Source organism: Papaver somniferum, chromosome 6 (assembly GCF_003573695.1).
Source record: "Papaver somniferum cultivar HN1 chromosome 6, ASM357369v1, whole genome shotgun sequence".
Classification (NCBI taxonomy): Eukaryota; Viridiplantae; Streptophyta; class Magnoliopsida; order Ranunculales; family Papaveraceae; genus Papaver; species Papaver somniferum.
The window spans coordinates 114,252,386-114,274,630 of NC_039363.1; the positions used below are offsets into that span (position 1 = coordinate 114,252,386).

Sequence of the window (22,245 nt, forward strand, 5' to 3'; positions counted from 1 at the left end):
ACGATGAACCGTAGCCCGAAGTCCGAAGACAATGGACTGAAGCCCGATGGTTCAAATGTCTGGCTTAAGTATGATGGATTCCAAAGCCTTATGCAGCATATTCTTTACCAAAATTCTTCTTCAAAGAACCCGAGCCTTTCAACAAGGGGCAGTACTTCTTATTAACGGTGAAGAGTGGTATTTCTCATTGCTTCATACTTATAATTGGCTATACTTCATACTCCTTATCGGTCACGCTTCATACTTCTCATACTAAGAGTATTACTTCAAGAATGGATGCCTCTTATTTTTAGTCCAGTAATTCATACTTCTCCAAGTTTTCTAAGTTTTCAAATTGTTGTAAACAACACACAAAGTTTCTACACACGAGTTGATGTCGCGCTGAAAGAGCTGATGATGCTTGTTACCTGCTACTACGTCGTCGATGCTGCGGTCGAGATGCATCGACTAAGGAATGAGCGAAGCTGTTACTGGATATGTCCATCACCGATGCTGCTTACTTCGTGAACATCCGACGTGAGACCCACCTTTGACATGAAATACATGCAGAGCAATCTCAAAGAACCAATAAAAGCCGATCTGGTGACGAAGACAAAGTCCTAGCTACCTTTGTTTCTGTGGACAGGTTTTGTTACGACGTACGTAAAGCTGCTTCTGGATGATGTGCGGAGTTCTTCCAACATGGAGCATGCATGGAGCAAGTACCCAACCGGACACAACAGGGCAAACTCCAACGAGAAAGGGTAAGATACATTTGAATCCTTTTGTTTGCAGGGCATTTCAGAATTTCGGTAAAGAATATGAGCAAGTATTAATACTTCTACGTAGTATATTCTTCACCGAAATTCCTCTACAAAGAACATAGAAGCTAGAAGAAGGAAGCACTGATAAAAGCATGGAAGCGCGTGGCAAGAGTGATTTTTCTTAAGGATCGCTCATCATCAACCCTCAAGAAAAGAGGCAAATTGTATACACCAAAAAATACCTTGACACGTGGAGTGAGATCGTGAGCTGAAGTAGGATGCAACTATAAGCAACACACACCATATCAGCCCAACACAGCTTCAATCCTAAGCTAAGGATAGAAGCGTAATCTGCCAGAAGATATTTTGCCCATAAATAAGGAACAATTAGGTTCGGGCAAAGGGGAACTTTTCTTTTCCCTTCTTCCCACCGACACTTTTGAAGACCCCTTTCCTCTCTCTTCCCTCTACGACTCTCTGAACATCATATCTTCATGAATGAAGATACCGACATATGAAGATATCTCTTTCATATCTTCATGAATGAAGATATTCCTGACCAAAGAGTTATGAAGATATCTCTTTCATATCTTCATGAATGAATTACCAATCTTACCATATGTAACAGATGAGATAAATAATAAACAGTTCCTTTACCCCCGAGGACGTAGGCTTTGCCGAACTACGTTATATCTTGTGTTCAATTGCTTATTTACATTTCTCTGCATCTCAATTTCGTTTTATGATTTCGATCCATATTTGGTCTTTTAGGTTTGTTTTATCATTTCATTATTTGGTTGTGCTATCAATTAATGGCAGTAACAACTTGAATGAGTTTCCATTTGTATACTCAATTGGTTTGATCCCATTCGGTTTATATATTTTCTGACAGCCGTTAGATTTTTTTTCTCAAATATGAGTTTGCACTGGCAAGTTTTAGATGTTATTTTGTTCTCCATAAAATTAATAACAATCTAAGAATTGAGTATTTTTCACGAGCGAACCTCACTGAAATTTGATATTCAGGGAAAAGGTACGACAACAGTCGAACTCTGCAACAAGGTAACAATCATGTGCGAGTCTGACTTAGTGTGACCCAGTGAGTGACCAGATCCAATTCATACCAAACCTGCCCTCCCTGGTCGAGTTAATATTCTGGTTAGGTTAGAATCAAATATATCATTGTTCTCTTATTCTCTGGTGAGTTAAATTCTGGTTACATTCATTATTCTCTTATTCTTTACGAGAAAAGTCAGTTGATCCATACTTTTGAGGACATTATGGTGAAGATACATTTCCTAGATGCTGATGCTATCAATATCAAGGTATGGTGAAGATGCATTCTTGGCCGACTGTTAAGCTAATTTGAAGAACCTCAAATGGCTGGGAATGAAGTGATGTTTCGATTCATGACTATTACTGCCAAACAACTTTGGGTATATCAGTTGCCCAAGCGGTAAGCTATAATTGTCCGGCTATTTTTTTAATTTTTTTTTTCTCGTTATAAATATGCCATGGGTGATCGACTTTACCGGGTGTAAGTTAGTTTTCCTTTCTTCTCTATTTTCTTTTCTAGAGAAAAAAAAAATCCATCACCGAGTGATTTGTAGTTTCTATCTCTCTAATGAAACCGTAATCATCAAGAATTGGTATTATCGTAATTTGATAACCTTCACGATATTATCGTAATTTGAAAAAACTACGTCCAATTTAATCGACATCTTTGCCAATTAGACAAAGATCATGTGATTAATGGTTTCTATTATTTTATTTTTTTGCAAGAAACCATCAGTCAGCTGACTATGTGATATTGAAAATGATAATATTTTTTTAAAATTTGTCGACACAATTTTGTTAATGATTTCTTTATTTTTCTCAAAAGAATCATTTAAGTAATTGCATTTGATTTTATCCGTCGATTATATATGGATTTGATATTGTTATTACAGTATAAGCTAATTGCAAACACCAATTGTTGAATTCCCGAGGGATGTTGTGCAAATTTTCTTCTTCCTAATACTAATCTCCTAAATTAAGACCGTTCAACTTGATGTTGAAATATGGTAGGACACAAAATATCAATGAGTGCGCATCCGGCTTATTAGCCAATATTATTAGTCCTTGTAGTGACTATATTGATCTTGAATTTAATTTATTTTGAAAAATAAAGTGTCCACAATCTCATGTCGTTGAGGTCATGGAATTATTTGGAGATTTATTTGCATATTTTATATCTTTTTGGTTGTAACCAATAAAATCCATGTTTCGTTCAATTGTATTTCAAGTGGATTACATTTTTTCGAATAATTTTTAATGATTCTTGGAGTCAGTATCTACTGTCCAACCCGGTATTGTTAAAATCCAGAAATTATTCTAAGTATTATCGAATTAATCGGACAATACTTTACGAAACTTGATTTCGTATATGAGATACAACTATTACCACCATAATTAGGAGGAGACTATATACACTATCAAAAGCTGATGTTAATTAACTTTAAAAGTTATATCAATTTCTCTCCCAATAAATCAAATCGATAAATGCTGCCATTAAATAATAGGCGTGAAAATGTCTCCTTTAGCTTTTCCATAAGCTTATTATATGACATTTGAAAAGTAAAATCCAATCACTTCTAACAAGCATGTAGCATTTTAGTACAATCTAGATAGTGCTCTGATAGAGTCTATCATAATATGATTCCATTCTCATCATTCATATCTCTTCATTTGAATAATAGGAGATTATAACGCACGTGGGCGCTGGTACGAGTAAATTTTGAAATTATCTTTTGAAATAATAAATGATGGTGGTTGTGAACCCCGACCTCTGCAGAGGAATATCGACATATGTGATTGGTTGGCATACAATCCAAATTAGATTGAATTCATATAATTTCTCGATTAACGCAATTTTGGATCCAAGACTTAACACCTTAAAATTTCCAAGCCTATTACTTACAGGTTGGTGTAGTCATAATGCGTTATAGGAGAAATAAGTTCGTTGTATAAACGATTTGAGGGTTTTTCTTTTTGCTCAAACCCTAGGATTGGTTCCATAAATGTTCTTCTTATATGACACATTTGGCGAGGTAGTCCTTGAAGGACTCGTATGTAGTAGGGGAACATATCCAGATTTGTGATCCTCTTGGAATATTCAAATTATATTCAGGCAGCCACCTGACTTGATTATGTCAGGGTTAGCAATCCTTAATGTGTTTTTTTAAAATTTTGTACAAAACCAAAAATCCGGATTAGTTGTTTGATGATATCAACTTTATAGGTCTTTTGAGGAGTCCTTAAAAACACCAAAATCCACACTTTTGCAGTATAAGTTCTATTTTCTTTTCTTTATTAAATCTGCAGTTAGAATTATGCTAGCATAAACTCGTCTTTCAGATAGACTAGAGTTATTATTTTGATGCTTGTTTTATGTAATACTCATATAGATGAGTTAGCATCCATAAATCGTCAAAAGTTGTACTCTTTTCCCTTCGTTTCAGGTTTTTTCCCATGTGGTTTTCCTGACAAGGTTTTAACGAGGCAACATCTCGCAAACGATGAATTTTTATCCAAAACGTTGATATTGTTCGCTTTTTCCCTCGTCCAGATATTTTTTTCCCATTGGGTTTTAATGCAAAGGTTTTAGTGAGGCAATTTATTCAACATGTTGGTCATCCAAGGGGGAGTTGTATAATTTATGTTATTTGGTGGATTCCCACTATTAACTAGGTCATTTTATTAGGCCAAATCAACATAACAAGCCCTTAGTAATTTGGAAGTCATTCCGATCCACATAAGGTATGACCAAAAATTCACTTTTGTTCACTTATGGTAATTTATATACATCTTGGCTCTATGTTGAAGAAACTACATCAACAACTTCTGCAAATCATCTCGGGAAGCTAGCAATCCATGGCACAAGTTCTCAAATGTGTTGAAGAAGAATGTGGACTCCGCAAAAGTATTATCCAAGGCATTATTGCTTGTGCAACACAAATGAAGACTTCATCAACTATCTGAAATCTTCATGAAAGCACAGTCCTCTTCTGCATTCAAGAAATTCATTCTTCAAAATTGGAAAGTCTCGACTCAAAGATTTGCACGCCATGATTTGACCGAAGTATTTATCGCCATCATCAAATTAAGGTGCATTCACTGGACTTTATCGCGTTGTACTCTTTTTCCTTCGTCAAGGTTTTGTCCCACTGGGTTTTCCTTGTCAAGGTTTTAATGAGGCAACATTTGCATGTCCAACACTGTTTCGAGTCTTTACATGCTTATGCAATTTCAGGTTTTTCTCTTTTGAGTTTTCCTAGTATATTCGTGTCTAAGTTTAGGGTTTACATATCTTGGACACAAAGTCTTCCATCTATATAAATAGAGGCTTAAACATTGTATTCTATACACATAATAATAAGAATTCCTCTCCTCTTTGCTCTCTATTTTCTGTTTCATTCCCTTTTCAGAAAAGTGCCATTACATTTTTTAGAGATTATTATTTTAAATTTTGAATTATATTTTATATACCATTTTAATAAAAAATAAATAAATAATTAGAGTCAATATTAAATAAATGTTTGATTTTTTATTTCAAATAATATCTATTATTAATAATATGATTTCAGGTGAATTTCCTCTGTTGTGGTTAAAAGCTGAACAAAGCTCTCTTCTTAGAGCTTCTGGCCCACCGAAAAATATTCCGACCAATAAGAGCCTTTGGCTTTTTCCCACTCCCCGATTTTTGGTATCTTCAACCCTGATTCTCTCCCTCGATGAAAGTTACAACACGGCTCCCTGTTGATTCTCTCTTTCTTTTCTTTACCGCCTCCCCAGCTCTCCCTCTTTCCATTACAACACGGCTCCCTTGAAACCCTAGCCTTAATATTTATTGTTTTCGATCTTCCTTTTCTCTTCTATTCCATTTTTCTTACGATTTACTTTTCTATAATTATAATTTTGACCCATAGGTTGGGTATTTTCTCGGATTTATATATGCTATAATCCGACTTCATGTTCCTGTGTTTGTCTGTTGGAGTGGTTATAATTTATTTTTTTCTCACTGCAGATGAGAAAAGGGATCTTGCTTTCTTCTTTGGTGGAGAAGAACAACAGGTATAATCAGGTAAAATCGTTCTTTGTATCTTATTTTGTGTAACATCTTTTGTTTGTTAGATCATGTTCATATAAAAACTTTTACAAAAACTTTTTCTCTGCGCAAAAATAAAAGTACTTACTATCTCAGTTGCACATAAAGTGTTTGATCCGATTCCTGAATGATGACGTAAAATTTTTTTCTACAAACAAACAAGGGTCTCAACCTTACTTATTCATCATTATTGTGGTAGAAAAGGATTCCATATTTCAAATGGTGTTTGGTTTCATCTCCTTTGTGGGAAATAATTCCGTGAACAGTCCTTTGTGGGTACTGTGCAGTTTGAATAAGTAGAACGCCGGTAATATAATCTAAAGCCAGTATATGCATATGCAAGTTGTGATGTTATTGTAATCCAATACAAGTTAACATATAAAAGGTAGGGACGGAAACTCATAAACTAAAACAACGATATTTTATAGTTTAACTCACTGATTTTGTTATTAATTTTGTTCTTTAGTTGCCGAAAAATTAGTCCCCTGATGGGAGAGAGGGTTTATTGATATCGAGTTTTAGATGTGTTGAATCAAGATGGAGAAATGAGGAAAAGTAAGGTTAAGACTTTAGACTCAAAAAAATAAAGTGATGTACTGTATTTTTCTCCTTTTATCAATTTTCCAAAGTTTGTTGATTAGGCCTTTTAACTTCCTGTTGAATGAACTTCTCTTGATCCCGTCGAGATGTTATGGTTCTTCCGTGAGTCAAGTCTGGATATTCATGGCTCTCTTATTGGGCAAATCCATATTTCTCACTATCGAGTTATGTTGTGTTTCTGATTTTTGTACTAACATCACTTAACTGCATTGAGTAATAGTTGTCATTCAAAGAAACCTCTGTGAAACTTATTGAAAGCTGCCCTTACGATTTCAATTGATCCTCCTCCTCCAACTTCCATTTCCATGATAGTTTTCACAGTATGATTTTAAAGCTTAATTTCAACTTTGTGTTTTGAACGTCAACTATTTATTATGGTTTTTGGTTTTGATTATATAGTGCATTCGTCATTTGAATAGCTAGGATATATATGGGACTATGACCATTTATAGTTTTAATTGCATGCCAAACTTCGAACAAAAAGGTTTGCTCAATTTGGGTTTCATTTGATTCAAGTACGACACGCACACATCTCTGCAAATTGCGTAGTAGGTGTTTTCCAGGATGTATGGGACAATTACATTATTTTTAAAGTGGAACCATTGTTATAATAATTTGATTTGCAGGTTCGTTTAGTTAATTAGTTAACAAACGAACCTTTTTGTTTCTGCAAAAAAAAATTGGTGGTTGAGAAGAAACCAGAGAATGTTAGCGTGTAATCTGCAAAAAAAATTTTTGTCTCTCTTTATAGATAAAAATGGTCATGGGAATTTAACATTTCTTCTTTTGTATGGTGGAAGCAGAGATGTTGAGATTTGTACAGTGCAATCATAACAAGGATCCAAATGTCAAAGATAATTTACAAGGTGTGAAGACTTATATATTACTGCCCATCGGAATAGAAGGAAATACACCACCATCCTAAAGTACGCCACTATATGATTCACGTTGTGAATGTCTTCCAATTGTTCAGAGCTAATACTCCTGTCTTTTTGTTAATGATAATGTGCTGGATACTTCGATGGAAGGAAATTTTGCAAGCAAGTGTTTCTCTTTTTAGTGCTAAGGTATTCGGGTTTAATTTGTATATGAGAAATGGTCTATTTAGTACAAAGATGTTCGTTGTGAAAAAAAATAAAAATGTAACTTCTAAAATGATAATTTGTACTAAATTATTTTTATTTTACCTTTTCCTAATGAATGATGTTACGATGGAGCAACCATAGGATATCATTGTTTATTTTGGAACGCCATTGTTTTACTCGTAATTGCTACAATTCTCTAGCAAACCTTCTAATTTAGGTTGATAATACTAGCGTTTCAAAATTTGGAACAACCAATCTAAGCCCGTGCAGAGCACGGGCATACCACCTAGTAATAAAAAATAGTTACTCAAAATGTGCATAAATCTCATAAAATAGAATAAAACTATATTAAAAAATTATATCTGTTTTTGTCATTCGGTACAACTATAATAAGTGTACATATATTTTACCAAACACAATTTGATCCTTTTCTTAATCAACTTTAGCTTTTAGTGTATAGTTTACCAAATATTTAACTGCTTTTTTTACACAACACAACACAGCAGAAAAGCACTTTTACGAAAGCCGCACCATTACCAAACTAAGCCTAAGCCAAAACAAAAACATTATTTAAGATACAGATATCATTTAGATATTTACCTTTCCTACTTCTGTCCCAACATCTAGAATCTATTTTCTGGATATCAAACCGATTAAGATATTTGGCATCCGCTATAAAGTTACAATCCCTATTGACATAATGATAAGAAGAAGAGGCAAAAGAATTGTTGAAATCTAAAGCTTTACTTCTCCGACCGACAATCCTTATCCCTATTGACAGCAAGGTTAGATTTTATCCCGCCAATTCAGAACGAACTCGACCGCTCTTTAGCCCACGTAAAACATACTTCTGAATAAATGCAGAGTATAACAATGACTCAACCAAGTCAAACAGTATTATTTTGGGTGGTTTATTGAGGTAGGCTATAGACCATGCAAATAGAAGAGCAAATAGATTACCTTTATGGTGATTTGACCCCACATTTAAGTCGGTTGTGTCCAGGTTCCTTGCACTTTCCGCATCGTACTGTACCACCACGAACTAGTGACTGAGATTCTATGCTCTTACGCTTTGGACGACCCCCTCTGCTCCGCATGTTGGTGGCAGAATTGGAGAGTCATTTGACTCACAAGGCCAATCAATACAACTTTGAATAGTAGAAAGCGTCTTTGAATAAGTTTGACGGTATGTTTCAATTGTGTACCAATAAGCACAATAATCATAGATGTTGTAGTGCCGAGCTTGTATTGCCGCAATTGCATGGACACATGGCATTCCCATTAATTGATACTGACGACACGAACATGTGCGTCCATTTAAGTTCACTGAAAACTCTTGGTCTTGGATATACACTCGTGACTCATGCAGACTGAAGTGTGTTACATTATAGATGTTTGATTCTAATTGAGAAGTCTCCAATAGTCGTGCATAGTGCTTTGTCAATCCATTGGCAATATCCGACACATCCTGTTGACGCTCATACAAATAATCTGCAACCTTAGTACGTGTTCCGAGAATCAGTCCAGTGATAGGAAGGTCTAAGACATCACCGATGATGGCTTTGAAGCTTTCAGTTAATTTTTTTGTGTAAAGGTCGTACCTGCACCCACTAAAATAGCTTGTTGCCCATAAGCTCTTATCCACTGCTTCCAACCAATATGAAGCTTGAGTGTTCCCTCTTCTTAAATGCTCCAGGAAGTAGTCACACTCTTTTCTAGTGAATGCTGTCCCACATCGCCAAACTAAAGCTTCGAGAATCCTTTCATGGCACTTAGAGACAAAGTTCTCTGTCAGGCGCTGAAGGCAGAAAGAATGATGGGCTAATGGTAGAAATTGCTTTATTGACGTGACAATAGACTCTTTCATGTCTGTGATAATGGTTAGTTCTTTACGACTTGGACCCAAGACGAGGTTTTGAACGCATTCTGCAAAGAAACTCCAGCCATCGTCATTCTCTTCCTCAACCACTGAAAATGCAATTGGCACAATTCCGTTCTCCCCGTCAACTCCACAAGCGATCAATAGCACTCCACTGTAACGTCCTGTTAGGATTGTACTGTCCATTATCATTACTGGCCTCAAACAAATGTTAAAAGCTTCTATACATGGTCCAAATGCCCAAAAGAAATTTCGGAATGTTCCATCATCGTTGACAATCAGATTCGTTACTGTCCCATCTCCTTTGCTGGTAAATTCTCTCTCAAGACCTCTAAGATTACCAAAGGAGTCCTTGTAATTTCCATGAAGAGATTCTTTTGCTGACGCCATTGCCCTTTTTGACTTTGATCTTGAAACTTTGATACCAAACCGTGTTTCGATGTTTGTAACTATCTCTTTGGTGCTTAAATCTGGATGAATCTTTAACATCTCTTTTTCCTTAGCAGCAATCCAATCAACTGATGCTTGCTTGGGATCCCACTGTCCTTCTTGTGGTTTACATGTATGAGGTTTCAAATACCGAGTAATTCTAAATGATGGCAACTCACCAATTTTATTTCCCCGAATGCACCATCCACAGCCTTTTGCTCCACATCTCCACTCTAAACTTTGATGGTCGCTTTTATTGACCCTCAATTCTCTCCTGGACAGTACTGCTATATCATGCAACGCAAACTTCAATTTCTGTTTCGTCTCAAAGATTTGACCCACAAAAAACTCATTGTCTAGAGTGGAACTTGTTGGAATAGGAGGATTAAGATCTGCACTAGTGAACCTACTGCCTCCTACAGCTGGTTTAAAAATTGATCTGGATGGTGACAAATTATGTAAGTGGCTAAAAGTAAAATTGTGCCTCTTCTGCAGTTCTTAATTATGTACTTATATACTTAATGATGGTTAATTGCTATAGTAGCCTAAAATAGCTTAAATATACAATTGATGGAGCAAGCGTGTCTAAATATCGAGTCTGAGGTGATTGTGAAGGGAAGGTTGGAGGACACATGTATAATTTCTTTCATCAACTAAGCATCACTAAAAAGAAGTAGGAGTTCAACTCCTTGTTTACACAATCTTTCAAGTTATAGTGTGAACTAATTGCGATTTATGATGTTTTTTATATCATGTTATTTATGATTCAGCGCAAGGTAAGCTTTATAATCTATGTCTAAGTTAACAGGATAAGGTTTTGAATTACCTACGCCTCCCAGATGCTTGAGTGTTCGGGCGTGTTGGATTATCAGTTGGAGATTCCATTTCATCCTGCCCACCATCCCAAGAAGAGGTCAACAATGGTTCATTGTGTTGTTCATCATCCAAGGAGGAACTGCAGCAGAGAATTATCAGTACAGTTATATTTTTGCAGAAATTTAGGCAAACGTGCACAGGAAACCCCAAGAAAATAGAAAACTAAAACAGAATTCAACTTGCGAGCACCTATCAGATGAACCGTCTATGACATTGTCAAAAGAATGGTGGGGTGATGACCTCGAACTATCTGCAACATCTGCTACCACGGTTTCCCTAGCAAGGCCAGATGGAGCTTGTTCTTGCCTGCTTTTAAGCATGAAAAAGTTATTATCTTTGAGGTTCTGCCAAACATGATTTCAAGGCTATCATTAGAACAATAGCAATCTACCTCCTCATCGCACGTGTCTGTACTGTGGTACTGCTTCTCGTCTTAAGAAGGTTCCTGTATAATGGAGGAAGATTAAGCTTTTTTTAATATGCATGTTAATGTGTGAGTTACAATACAGAACTGGTTCACTTAAACAGAAGTGTATTTACAAATTTGGCTGGTCTCGAACAACATGTGCAGAGCATGAGCCTTGAACCGGAACACGACTATCTTGGGAACCAGTGGATGTTCTATCCAGCAACTATACTGTGTCAGCGTAGCAAGTATAACAATGAATAAAAATTTATAGCTTAGCAATGAGCACATTTACCTTTCAACCGTCCCTCTAGGGCATGGTTCCTTGCTACCAGCAGAAGTTCTGTGCAACAACTAAATAGTGTCGTCAATGTGATGAGGTTAAATCACACAACTAAGTATATATATAGTTCCAGAATGACCACACTTACCTCTCAATTATTTCCCTTGGGTTCGGTTCTTCGGCTGGTGCACATTCTTTTTGAACATAAAATGCATGTATCTCAGAGCCCGACAGGAAATCACTGAGAACTTGTTTGTTTGCAGCTGACTCGGCGTCTGAATCTGAGTCAACCCCTGACTCGGACCGAGTCAGCAGTCAGACCGTTTGTTTTCCATTTTGAGTCAGATCTGACTCGACCTCTGACTCAGACATAACCCCTGACTCGGACTCATTTGAGTCAGGTAACAAAATACCCCTAACTCATGGGACCAAACCACTGACTCACTTATTTCTGAATCAGATGAGTCAGATCTGACTCAAAACAAACATATCGACTCAGATCCAGATGAGTCAGGTGATTTCACTCATATCCAGATGATTCAGATCCAGACGACTCAGATGAGTCAGGAGTAAACAAACATGGTGTAAGTGTGTCACATCCAGCAATGTCAACAAGCGCAGCAGAGGTGGAGCTAAGGAAAAGACGATAATTTATTGTAATGCCGATACTACTCCCGATACCACATTTTTCTCTGACAATCTCAAAGAACTCACTCACTGCTATATTCTCTCCAACGTCAAACATTTTAAATTTCCCACCCACATACTTCGGATTATGGGGGTTGTCATCGACAACCTTTCCGTTATACCATATAGCAACGCGTGCCATTGACCCCGATAGTAACCCTTTGTTGATTATTGTAATGTAAAACTGCAGTGCAAGATAAAATGGATATCATTCTTTCCACAAGATACACAGAATGCATGTACTAATATCTAACGAAAACAGTCTGATAACTTCAATGGCATATGCAGAACATCACTCATTTCACTAGATAAGCAAAACCCATGTACTAAATATCAAACAAAAACAGTCTAATAACTTGGATTACAAAAATTTGCCTCATTTTATAATCACTCCCCTAACACACCAAAAAAGAGGGAAAAAAAACAAATAAATGAAAATTGATGTAACAAGGAAATCCAATGTAATAATTTCTAAATTAAAGACTGATTACAACACACAAACATGGAGGAATTCAGCAAGTATAAATAGAAGAATGCATACCAGTAAAAATTAGCTCATTCAGGACTGAATCAGAAACCCTAGAAACCTTTTAAGTGTATCCATGGACTCCTCTCTTGAGGCTCTTTTAATATTGGTTATGTTGTACTGAGTATAGAGACATAATCAACTGCGAAGCTCCATTACAGAAGACAAGAGAAAATGTTACTTTGGGGGATTTCATTTGGGGGGAACTTGGAGACATCCTCAAGGGGGCGATTTCGTTATCGGTGCTGGTTTTGGGCTTAAATTTGCCTTTCTGTACTCTGTGGGCCTGCCATTATACCATGCACAAATAAAGAAACTTGTTTCGAGGCATACTGAATTTTTTTTAGGCATATTATATAATGCTAAAATAGGGTCATTAAATAAAAAACAACATCACCATTTATCCATCTTTTTTGATAATGGCATAACCATCCTTAAATAATTAGTGTTAATGATTATGATTATGATTAGATTTGATTAACTAGGAATTTTAAGGATTGATTAAACATAAAATTATTAGTGGTAAATTAGTAGATAAATCAAATTTATGTGAGAGATTTGGATTTTTGAGAGGAAGAAGAAGAAGAAGTGAAAAAAAAACTTGGGTTTTGAATTTTGAGATTTTAGTGATTAGAAGTGACCAAAATGGGTGATTCAAATCAGATGTAAACTTCTATACGAGGTTTATTTTCTTTTTACAAGTTGAATCTGTCAAAAAAATGAATTTTTAAAACCCGGATCTACTGACCAGATGAACAGTTCGGCTGATAACTTTTCAGCCGAACCTCCATTTTTTGAAAATATACCTAGGTTCGGCTGACAAGTTATCAGCCGAACCTATGTATATTTTTAAAAAACTAAGGTTCGGCTGAAAAGTTGTCAGTCGAACTTCACTCTGAAACTGACAAATTTAGGTTCGGATGATTCAAACAAAATTTAGCAAAGTCGCATTAGCCGAACATAGTGTTTCTCTAAATTATACAATAGGTTCGGCTCAAAATTGATACTCCAAGATCAGCCGAAATGATCTTCTGAAAACCCTAATTTCACCTTTGAAATCATATTCTATCGATCAAACAAAATAAAATAAATCAAAAACAAGATGGGTTTGTTATACATACATTCTAAAATACATCTAAGAGGAATTGAGATTTGGATTTCGCACTCCAATATCGCTCACTTTGATTCGTGTTTGCTTTGCTTGATCAATTTCTTGATTGAATTGGAGTCCAAGATGTTTAATTTTAAAGTTTATTTTGATTTTTGATTTTAGGGTTTTGAAGATAAGGGCGCTCTAACAATTTAAATTGTTTAAGGATATATAGGTAATTGAACTACCTTTAGACACCCCTTATAAACCCACAATAGATGGTAATGAATGAGTATGCCTCAAAACAAGTTTCCAAATAAATTAAAATTCAATAACACAAATACAGAATGAGGAGAAAAAAACCAAGGTGACCATAATTGGAGTACAAAAACTCCACCCATATGTGGAGAGTTACAAGAACTCTATTTTCACCTAAAGTGATACAAAAATCCCAATTTTTTTTTATAAAATTTAAATTGGATCCTTAATTTTTTACTAATTCCATAACATCCCTCCCCCCTCTTCTTATCCTCGATACGAGACTTATCCTATCTCCGTCCCTCTAACACCACAACAACACCTCGCCTCCTCTTCTTCCTCTACCACCACCACAACCCCAATCATCTCCCGATCCTTCACCAACAACCTTTCATTCTCTTCTTCCTCTACCACCACCAGCAGAAACACTGCTCCTTCTCTTCTTCCTCTACCACCACCAGCAGTAGAACCTCTCCCTCTTTTCATTTTCGTAGTTATGTAGAACCTAGGATTTCAAATCGCTTGAAATGGAAGAAGAACAAACCGACATTGGATGATATTCTGCTTCAATCACAATCACCTAAGGTTAATTCACCAGCATATCTATGATTTTCTTTGTTTCCATTATCATTTTTTTCTTTCTAAAAATTAATTCGTGATTTGTTAGATAAGGGTTTTGATTCATTTTCGGATATATGAGTTTATTCGTAGTTAGAATTTGAGTTTTGGTGAAAGACTTCCACACTCAGAACTGTGGAGTCTACTTGTTATTTATATCAGAGAGTACAAAGGTTGTTACAACTGTTCAACCTATTCAAGAGCTACAGATGCTATTTTAACTGTAACTAAAGAACCTTAAGACTAATCTAAACGCAAAATACTCGGTCATTCCTTCATACACGGAATGCTAGCTGTTTTGGTTGAGAGTCTTCAGCAGATGAGTCTCTATCTTTAACACTCCCCCTCAAGTTGTACTCAAGTTTACGAATGTGCAACTTGCCACGTAAAAGCTGAAATCTTGGTGTAGGTAGCCCCTTAGTAAAAATGTCATCTATTTGATCCCGTGAACTGATGAACTGCACTATCAAACGTTTGTTAGCCACCCTTTCCCTCACAAAATGGTAATCTATCTCGATATGCTTTGTTCGAGCATGAAAAACAGGATTATCTGTAAGGTATGTTGCGCCCAAATTATCACACCACAGCACTGGAGTCGAGATAGGAATTCCAAGTTCACGAAGCAAAGACTCAATCCAGATAATCTCAGATGTGGCAATGGCAATGCCCCGATATTCCGCCTCAGTGATGGATTTGCTGACCGTCTTTTGTTTTCTGGCGCTCCACGATATCAGATTACCACCAAAGTAGATACCATAACCACTAGTGGACCTACGGTCATCTAGGAAACCATCCCAATCAGCATCCGAGTAACCATGCAAAGAAAAGTCTTGTGAAGGACGAATATGAAGGCCATAATCTACGGTGTGCTTCAGATATCGAAGAATACGTTTCACTTGTTCCCAATGTTCAACATAAGGATTGTGCATATACTGGCACACCTTATTAACAGCAACAGAAATGTCTGGCCTCGTGAGATGGAGGTATTGAAGAGCACCAACAACACTTCGATATAAGGTACAGTCTGCAAATATTTCACTGCCTGTCTGCCTTAATTTTAAGCTGGAAGACATTGGACTCGTCACCGGTTTTACACCATCTAGTTTAGTGCGTTTGAGGAGATCTGTTATATACTTGCGCTGAGTGAGAATTACACCACCAGTTTGCCTTATAACTTCGACACCCAGAAAGAAATGAAGATCCCCCATGTCTTTTATTGCAAACTCCCTACCTAGTTCTTGAATGAGTTGAGCTACCTGTGAAGAGTCCGACCCGGTGACAATAATGTCATCCACATAAATCAACACATAAGTAACTGAAAGTTTGGTTCTATAGACAAACAAGGATGTGTCTGCAACTGAACCCTTAAAGCCAAGTGTCATTAGATAGTTACTGTGCCGTGAAAACCATGCACGTGGAGCCTGATTTAACCCATATAATGACTTATGCAGTTTACACACATGAGTTGGATGATTAGCATCTACATACCCTTTCGGTTGCTTCATATAGACCTCCTCATCCAGAGTACCATGGAGGAAAGCATTCTCAACATCTAGTTGCTTCAACGGCTACTTGTTCATGACAACAATAGAAAGAACCAGTCGTATAGTACATGGTTTTATAACAGGACTAAAGGTCTCTCCATAATCAACTCCTTCCTGTTGATTAAAACCTTTTGCCACCAGTCGAGCCTTACGTTTATCAATGGTGCCGTCAGAGTTTTTTTTTACTCGATAAACCCACTTTGAGCCAACTACATTCATGCCAGATTGAAAAGGAACTATCGAATATGTGCCATTTCTGATGAGGGCATTTATTTGATTATCCATAGTTGCACACCATTCTGGAAGTTTGCATGCTTCTGAGTAACATGTTGGTTCCATGAAATCTGAATCATTGAGGGGATGTTTAGTTGAAGACAAACACAATTTTTGAACAGGCTTGTTAATCCCAGATTTTTCCCTTGTTTGCATAGGATGAGTAGAGGATACATCATGAGAAGTATTTACTTCAGAGCTATCATGAAATGGCATACTTGTGACAGAATCAGCAGCAGAGATACTCTGAGTATTCAGTTGTGAAGCAGAAGTTGTATGAGAGGCCATGGAAGGTTCCAAACTTGCCATATCATTGCATATGCCCAGATGCTGGTCTGCACTATTAGATACCACATGCTGTTGCGTAGGAAGATAATGTCTACGCGTAAAATGAGGAGAATATAGAAATGAAGTATCTGAAGGCACATTACCTGGACTGTGCATTGGTACACACTGCTGCTTTGGACTGAATGGAAACGACTGTTCTTCAAACCTTACATGGCGTGTGATGTAAATCCTAGCAGTCTCTCTATGTAAGCAGATATAACCCTTATGAGAACTATTGTATCCTATAAAGACACATGGGAGTGATCTAGGTTCTAGATTGTTTGTGTTATAAGATCTGAGGCAAGGATAAGCAAGACAACCAAAAACCTTTAAAAACTTGTAATCTGGTTCTTTATGAAAAAGGAGTTCTAGAGGAGTTTTAACTTCACAGGATGATTTAGGCAGACGATTAATTAAGTAACAAGCAGTGACAAACGCATCAGCCCAAAATGAAGAGGGCATATGTGCTTGAAATAAAAGTGCAAGGCCAGATTCAGTGACATGGCGAATACGTCTCTCTGCTATGCCATTTTGTGGTGATGTATGAGGACAATAGAATCGGTATTGAATACCAGATTCATTTAAATACTTTGTGAACTTCTTATACTCTAAGGCATTGTCAGACTGAAAAATCTTAATCCTATGATCTGTAAGATTTTCAATTTGTTTTCGAAAATTTATAAAAATAGACAAAGCATCAGAACGTTGTACTAAAGGAAACACCCAAGTGAAATGAGAATAAACATCCATTATGAGCATGTAATATCGAAAACCAGACCTGAATAGTTTAGGGGAGACCCAGATATCAGAAACAACCAAAGATAGTGGTTTATCATAAGATGTAGTGCTTAGAGAAAAAGAAAGTTTTCTGCTCTTACTAACATGACAAGAGTTGCAGAAAGTAAACATTTTATTCGAAACTGGAAGTGAAAACCTATTGCAAATGCTAGACACGGTACGGAGCATTGGATGACCCAGACGTTGATGCTATGTTGGCATGGAAGATGCAACATTAGCTTGAGAAGACCCTTGCCTGCTGGCTTGTGTAAGGCCATCAAGAATGTACAGTCCATGCCTATTCAGTCCGGGCAGAAGCAGCTTTCCCGTTGTCTTGTCCTTTACAAAGAAATGAGATGCGTGAAACTCAAAGAAAACACCATTATCTTTGCAGAATTGAGAAACTGATAACAAGTTTGTCTTTATACTGGGTACATGAAAAATGTTATTCAAACAAAATAACCTTGAGTTATGTGTGAAAGATGCATTACCAGTATGTGTGATGTTTAGTGAATTACCATTACCCACATACACTTGTTCTGTGCCTGTATATTCATGAGGGATTGTTAAGTTGTTCATATCTGCTGTGAGATGATTTGTTGCACCAGAATCAGTGACCCATTGATTGCCATAGGAAGCTTCAGGAAAAGCAATATATGCATCTTGAGTTTTCGGCATATTGGTGCTTGGTTTGTAACGGAACCAGCATTTGTCACCAAGGTGCCCTTTCTTCTTGCAGATTTGACACTTCTCAGCAGTGTTGTTGCTTCGCATAGGAGACTTGAAGCGAGGTTTAGACTGATTTTGTTGATAATGAAAAGGTTGTTGATTTGGATTGTGGTTGTTGTTTTGGTAAGTTTTTCCTCCTGATGTTGATGAAGCAGCAATATGTGCAATTGGTTGTTGTATTTCCTCAAGCTGACGTGTGATACGCATATCAAAGTTTAGAAGATGGGAGTAAAACAGATCCATGCTCAGGTTCTCCATTGTGCCTAAGGTGGAGACAATCGAATCATATGCTTGGTTCAACCCATTGCTGATGGATTGTTTCTTTTCATCATCACTGACTATATATCTGGATGCTGCAAGCTGTGCAAATAGTTCTTTAGCCTCATTTAAAAAGACTCTTAAAGATTTGTTACCTTTGCTTAAGTTATGTAACTGTTTTTTGAGATTCATCTGGTGAAACTTTGTCTTTGGAGCATATTCTGCCTCCAGTGCATCCCATACCTCCTTAGATGTGTTAAGATCACGTACAACCCCAAGACATTCTGGAGTAAGAGTTGAGTTCAGCCACCCAACCAAAAGAGAGTCTTGTTCTTCATATGCAATGAACTATGGATTTTCAGCATCAGAATCTGGTAGTATTCTAGGAGGTATAGTTTTTGAACCATCAATGAAGCCAGTTAGTCCATGGCCCTTCAGAATTGGTTTAAACTGCGTTTTCCACAGTGGGTAGTTGTTTTCTGTTAACTTAAGTGTTACCAGATGATGGATCTGTACGTTTATTAACTGAGTTGTTGTCGACATTTTATAATTTTTTTTGAATTGGTTTGGAAGCGTAGCTTGGATCAAGGCTGATACCAAGTTAGAATTTGAGTTTTGGTGAAAGACTTCCACACTCAGAACTGTGGAGTCTACTTGTTATTTATATCAGAGAGTACAAAGGTTGTTACAACTGTTCAACCTATTCAAGAGCTACATATGCTATTTTAACTGTAACTAAAGAACCGTAAGACTAATCTAAACGCAAAATACTCGGTCATTCCTTCATACACGGAATGCTAGCTGTTTTGGTTGAGAGTCTTCAGCAGATGAGTCTCTATCTTTAACATTCGTGAATCCAGGTTCTCTTATACTAAGAAGTTGAATTTATTTTTATTTAGATGAAATGAAATTTCATAGTTACTGTTCTAGGTTTTCCCAATTTGATTTTAAAATTTGGGATTGTTTCGATTTAGTTATAATAGTTGTTGCGATAAGATCCTAGATAAGGAAGTTAGGTAAACACACAGTTGGGGAAACAAAATATTGATTAGATTTTAATGTTTTTATACATTTAATGTGATTAAGGTACTAGTAGAAACAAAGCTACAGAAACTTGGTGGAAAAGCAGTTCATCTGGATTTTTATGTTGTTGTTAACACTTTCTTAGGTTGGGATGAGGTTTTAGGGATTTTTTTATTTTAATGGATGGAATGTTTGTGTAGGATGACATACGAAAGAAGGCACAGACAATGATTGATCATCCAAATGTGATTAAGGCGTTTTGTTCGTTTGTTGTTGAACAATGTCTGTGGATGGTAATGCCATTTATGGCTGAAGGTTCTTGTCTACACCTCATGAAGATTGCATATCCAGATGGATCTGAAGAGTTTGTTATTGTTATTATCCTTAAAGAAACACTTAAAGCTTTGGAATACCAGCATCATCATGGGCATATACATCGTGACACCAAGTTTTTTTTTTATTTTTATCACAGTTTAATGTATCGATTTTTTACTTGTAATGAAGCGGGTATGTATGTGCTCCTTGGTGATTTATATGGAGTGATTAATTGATTCAAGGGAGTGTGTCGATGCAGGCTGTAAATATACTGCTTGATAGCGATGGAATAGTGAAGCTTGGGGATTTTGGTGTGTCAGCTTGTATGTTTGACAAGGGCGACAGGTAACGTTCAAGGAATACTTTTGTAGGAACTCCATGCTGGCCAGTTGTTGTTTCTCCCCTCCTCCTAACAAGTTTTTTCTCTAAATGAAAATCTACTGTTTATTCATTCTTTTGTTTATTCAATGTTATACACAACTTGAATTCCGAAACATACTCCACATTTTAGGCATGCCATGTCATCATGACATTTCCATGAAGTCTTTATATCAATGGACATGTATAATACCTCTTGTAATTTTTCTTGCAGTTGAATAGACATTTGCACGAATCAAAATTTAACCAGGATCAAATCCAACATAAACTTAATAAATACGATGAAACCAATTTCGACGCCAATTTGTTGGTGATATAATAATGCATTTTTTTGAATCTATGATTTAGAAGTTCAAGATAAAGTTAATTGTTTGAAGCTGTTGATGGAATTATTGTTTGATTATGTTATAAGGAAGTGATGGAGTTGTTATCTGCGTCGAGCTGGTTGTGGTGGACAAAGCAAGGAAGTCAGAATCATCTACCTAATTTTAGGAATTTGATGTAAGGTAATCTTATCCTTACTTAAATTTTTTATCAATGTTGTAGGTGGTGTGGTCTATGTTTTTAATCTCTTCGGACTAGTATCATCCCTTTTTTTCAAGTTTATGTTTCCATGCTTGTTGCTTTTATCATTGATTCGCTTTATTCTTCGTTAATTAAGATGATCTGATCTCAATAATAATAATGTAACTTAACAAGTCAGAGTCTTACGTACCCGTAGTACAATGAATTACCATGGTAGTTTTACCTTCATTCTTTGCCTGTATGACTTACCTTTGGGCTTTTGGCTATAATGAATGAATTGAATGACCATGTTCTGAATATTGAGATCTCGTTGTGTCCATGCCTTACAATATTTGTGCGAGTTTCAAGTTATTATTTTTATAACCCAACACTGGTTATTGCTATTGGTGTGGTCAAACATAATGAATCATGGTTTATAATTTTTCTTGCAGTCGAATTCTGACGAAACCAATTATGGTTTCATCATAAATAAGATGAAACCATAATTGGTTCCATCTAATCTTATCCTTACTTAAATTGAATTTTGTTTATGAGTATGAATTGTTGTTGTGTTTGATATATATGGATTAGGATTTGCAATGCTAGCTGTGATGGAGATTATGTGCTTTGAATCAAAGAAGTGGTATTTGTGTTCAGGTTAAATCTGAAACAAAAAAAAATTGAGTTACAGAATGTTGTTGGTGGGTGCTTTACAGAATGTTATGAAACTGAATTACCTGTGATAATGTTTAGGTAGTTGTGTGGTTTGAATTCTAGCTGTAACTAATGATGTTGCTGAGATTTGAATGGAAATTTTGTTTTATCTAATATGTGATTTTTTTTTCTAGATTTTATGTCGACGAAACCAATCTTGTTGGTGTTTCAGATAAATGGGTCGTGGAGTCATTTATATGGAGGTCAGAGTTCTTTAGGATATCTCTTTGCTGGTCCTGAGGAATCAAAACCATCTGCACCTGTTGCACTTGCTGCTGCTTCAACTGCTGCTACTGCTCAGACCCCCCAGTTCAAAATGTACCTTCAGCTAACATGTCTCCCCCTTCTCCCCCAGTGTATAAAGATAAGCTGGGTCCATCAGGAGTAGTGCAAGGTTCTCTAGACAATAAATACTATCGCGTTAATGGCCAAAACACTGGCAAATTCATCACTGTGAGTTTTTAACTAAGATCTGCACAATTCCGTTCATCTTGTCTCATTCTTAGACTATGACTTATATATATGCGAAACAACACCTCTATGCACTTACCTTATTGTACAGTCTTGGATGAGCCGTTCAAGCTTCATTGTTAACCGATGCTCTGCCTAGCTTCGATATATCTTTATCTTGTATACTTTGTTATGTTGCATCTGCATAATTGCAATTTTGTGTCTATTTTGAATGGGTTGCTTAGAATTTTGTGGTTACAATAGTTGCTTATATATGCGTTTCCGGAAACAGGATTGATCTTCGACTAAGGTTCACTTTGTTTAGTT

At 36.4% G+C, this 22,245-nt stretch overlaps 1 protein-coding gene and 1 long non-coding RNA gene across 3 annotated transcripts; one reads left to right on the forward strand and one right to left on the reverse strand.

The window, feature by feature from the left end:
- The first annotated feature begins 1,157 nt into the window (after window positions 1-1,157).
- LOC113288929 lies at window positions 1,158-7,675 on the forward strand. 2 transcript variants are annotated; one of them, XR_003330774.1, is made up of 3 exons: window positions 1,158-4,889; window positions 5,809-5,865; window positions 7,293-7,675. It is a non-coding gene; the product is annotated as an uncharacterized LOC113288929 (long non-coding RNA). The 2 variants fall into 2 exon arrangements; XR_003330773.1 differs by lacking the exon at window positions 1,158-4,889 and having other exon boundaries at window positions 5,271-5,865.
- Window positions 7,676-8,096: 421 nt separating this feature from the next.
- Window positions 8,097-14,494, reverse strand: LOC113291341. The gene is made up of 9 exons (XM_026540886.1): window positions 14,336-14,494; window positions 12,027-12,318; window positions 11,596-11,710; window positions 11,460-11,507; window positions 11,150-11,203; window positions 10,948-11,064; window positions 10,709-10,837; window positions 8,535-10,321; window positions 8,097-8,424 (listed from the first exon to the last, which is right to left on the reverse strand). The coding sequence occupies exons 1-8, from the start codon at window positions 14,492-14,494 to the stop codon at window positions 8,632-8,634; spliced, it is 2,604 nt and encodes an 867-aa protein (XP_026396671.1). The 3' UTR covers window positions 8,097-8,424; window positions 8,535-8,631.
- Window positions 14,495-22,245: the final 7,751 nt, after the last annotated feature.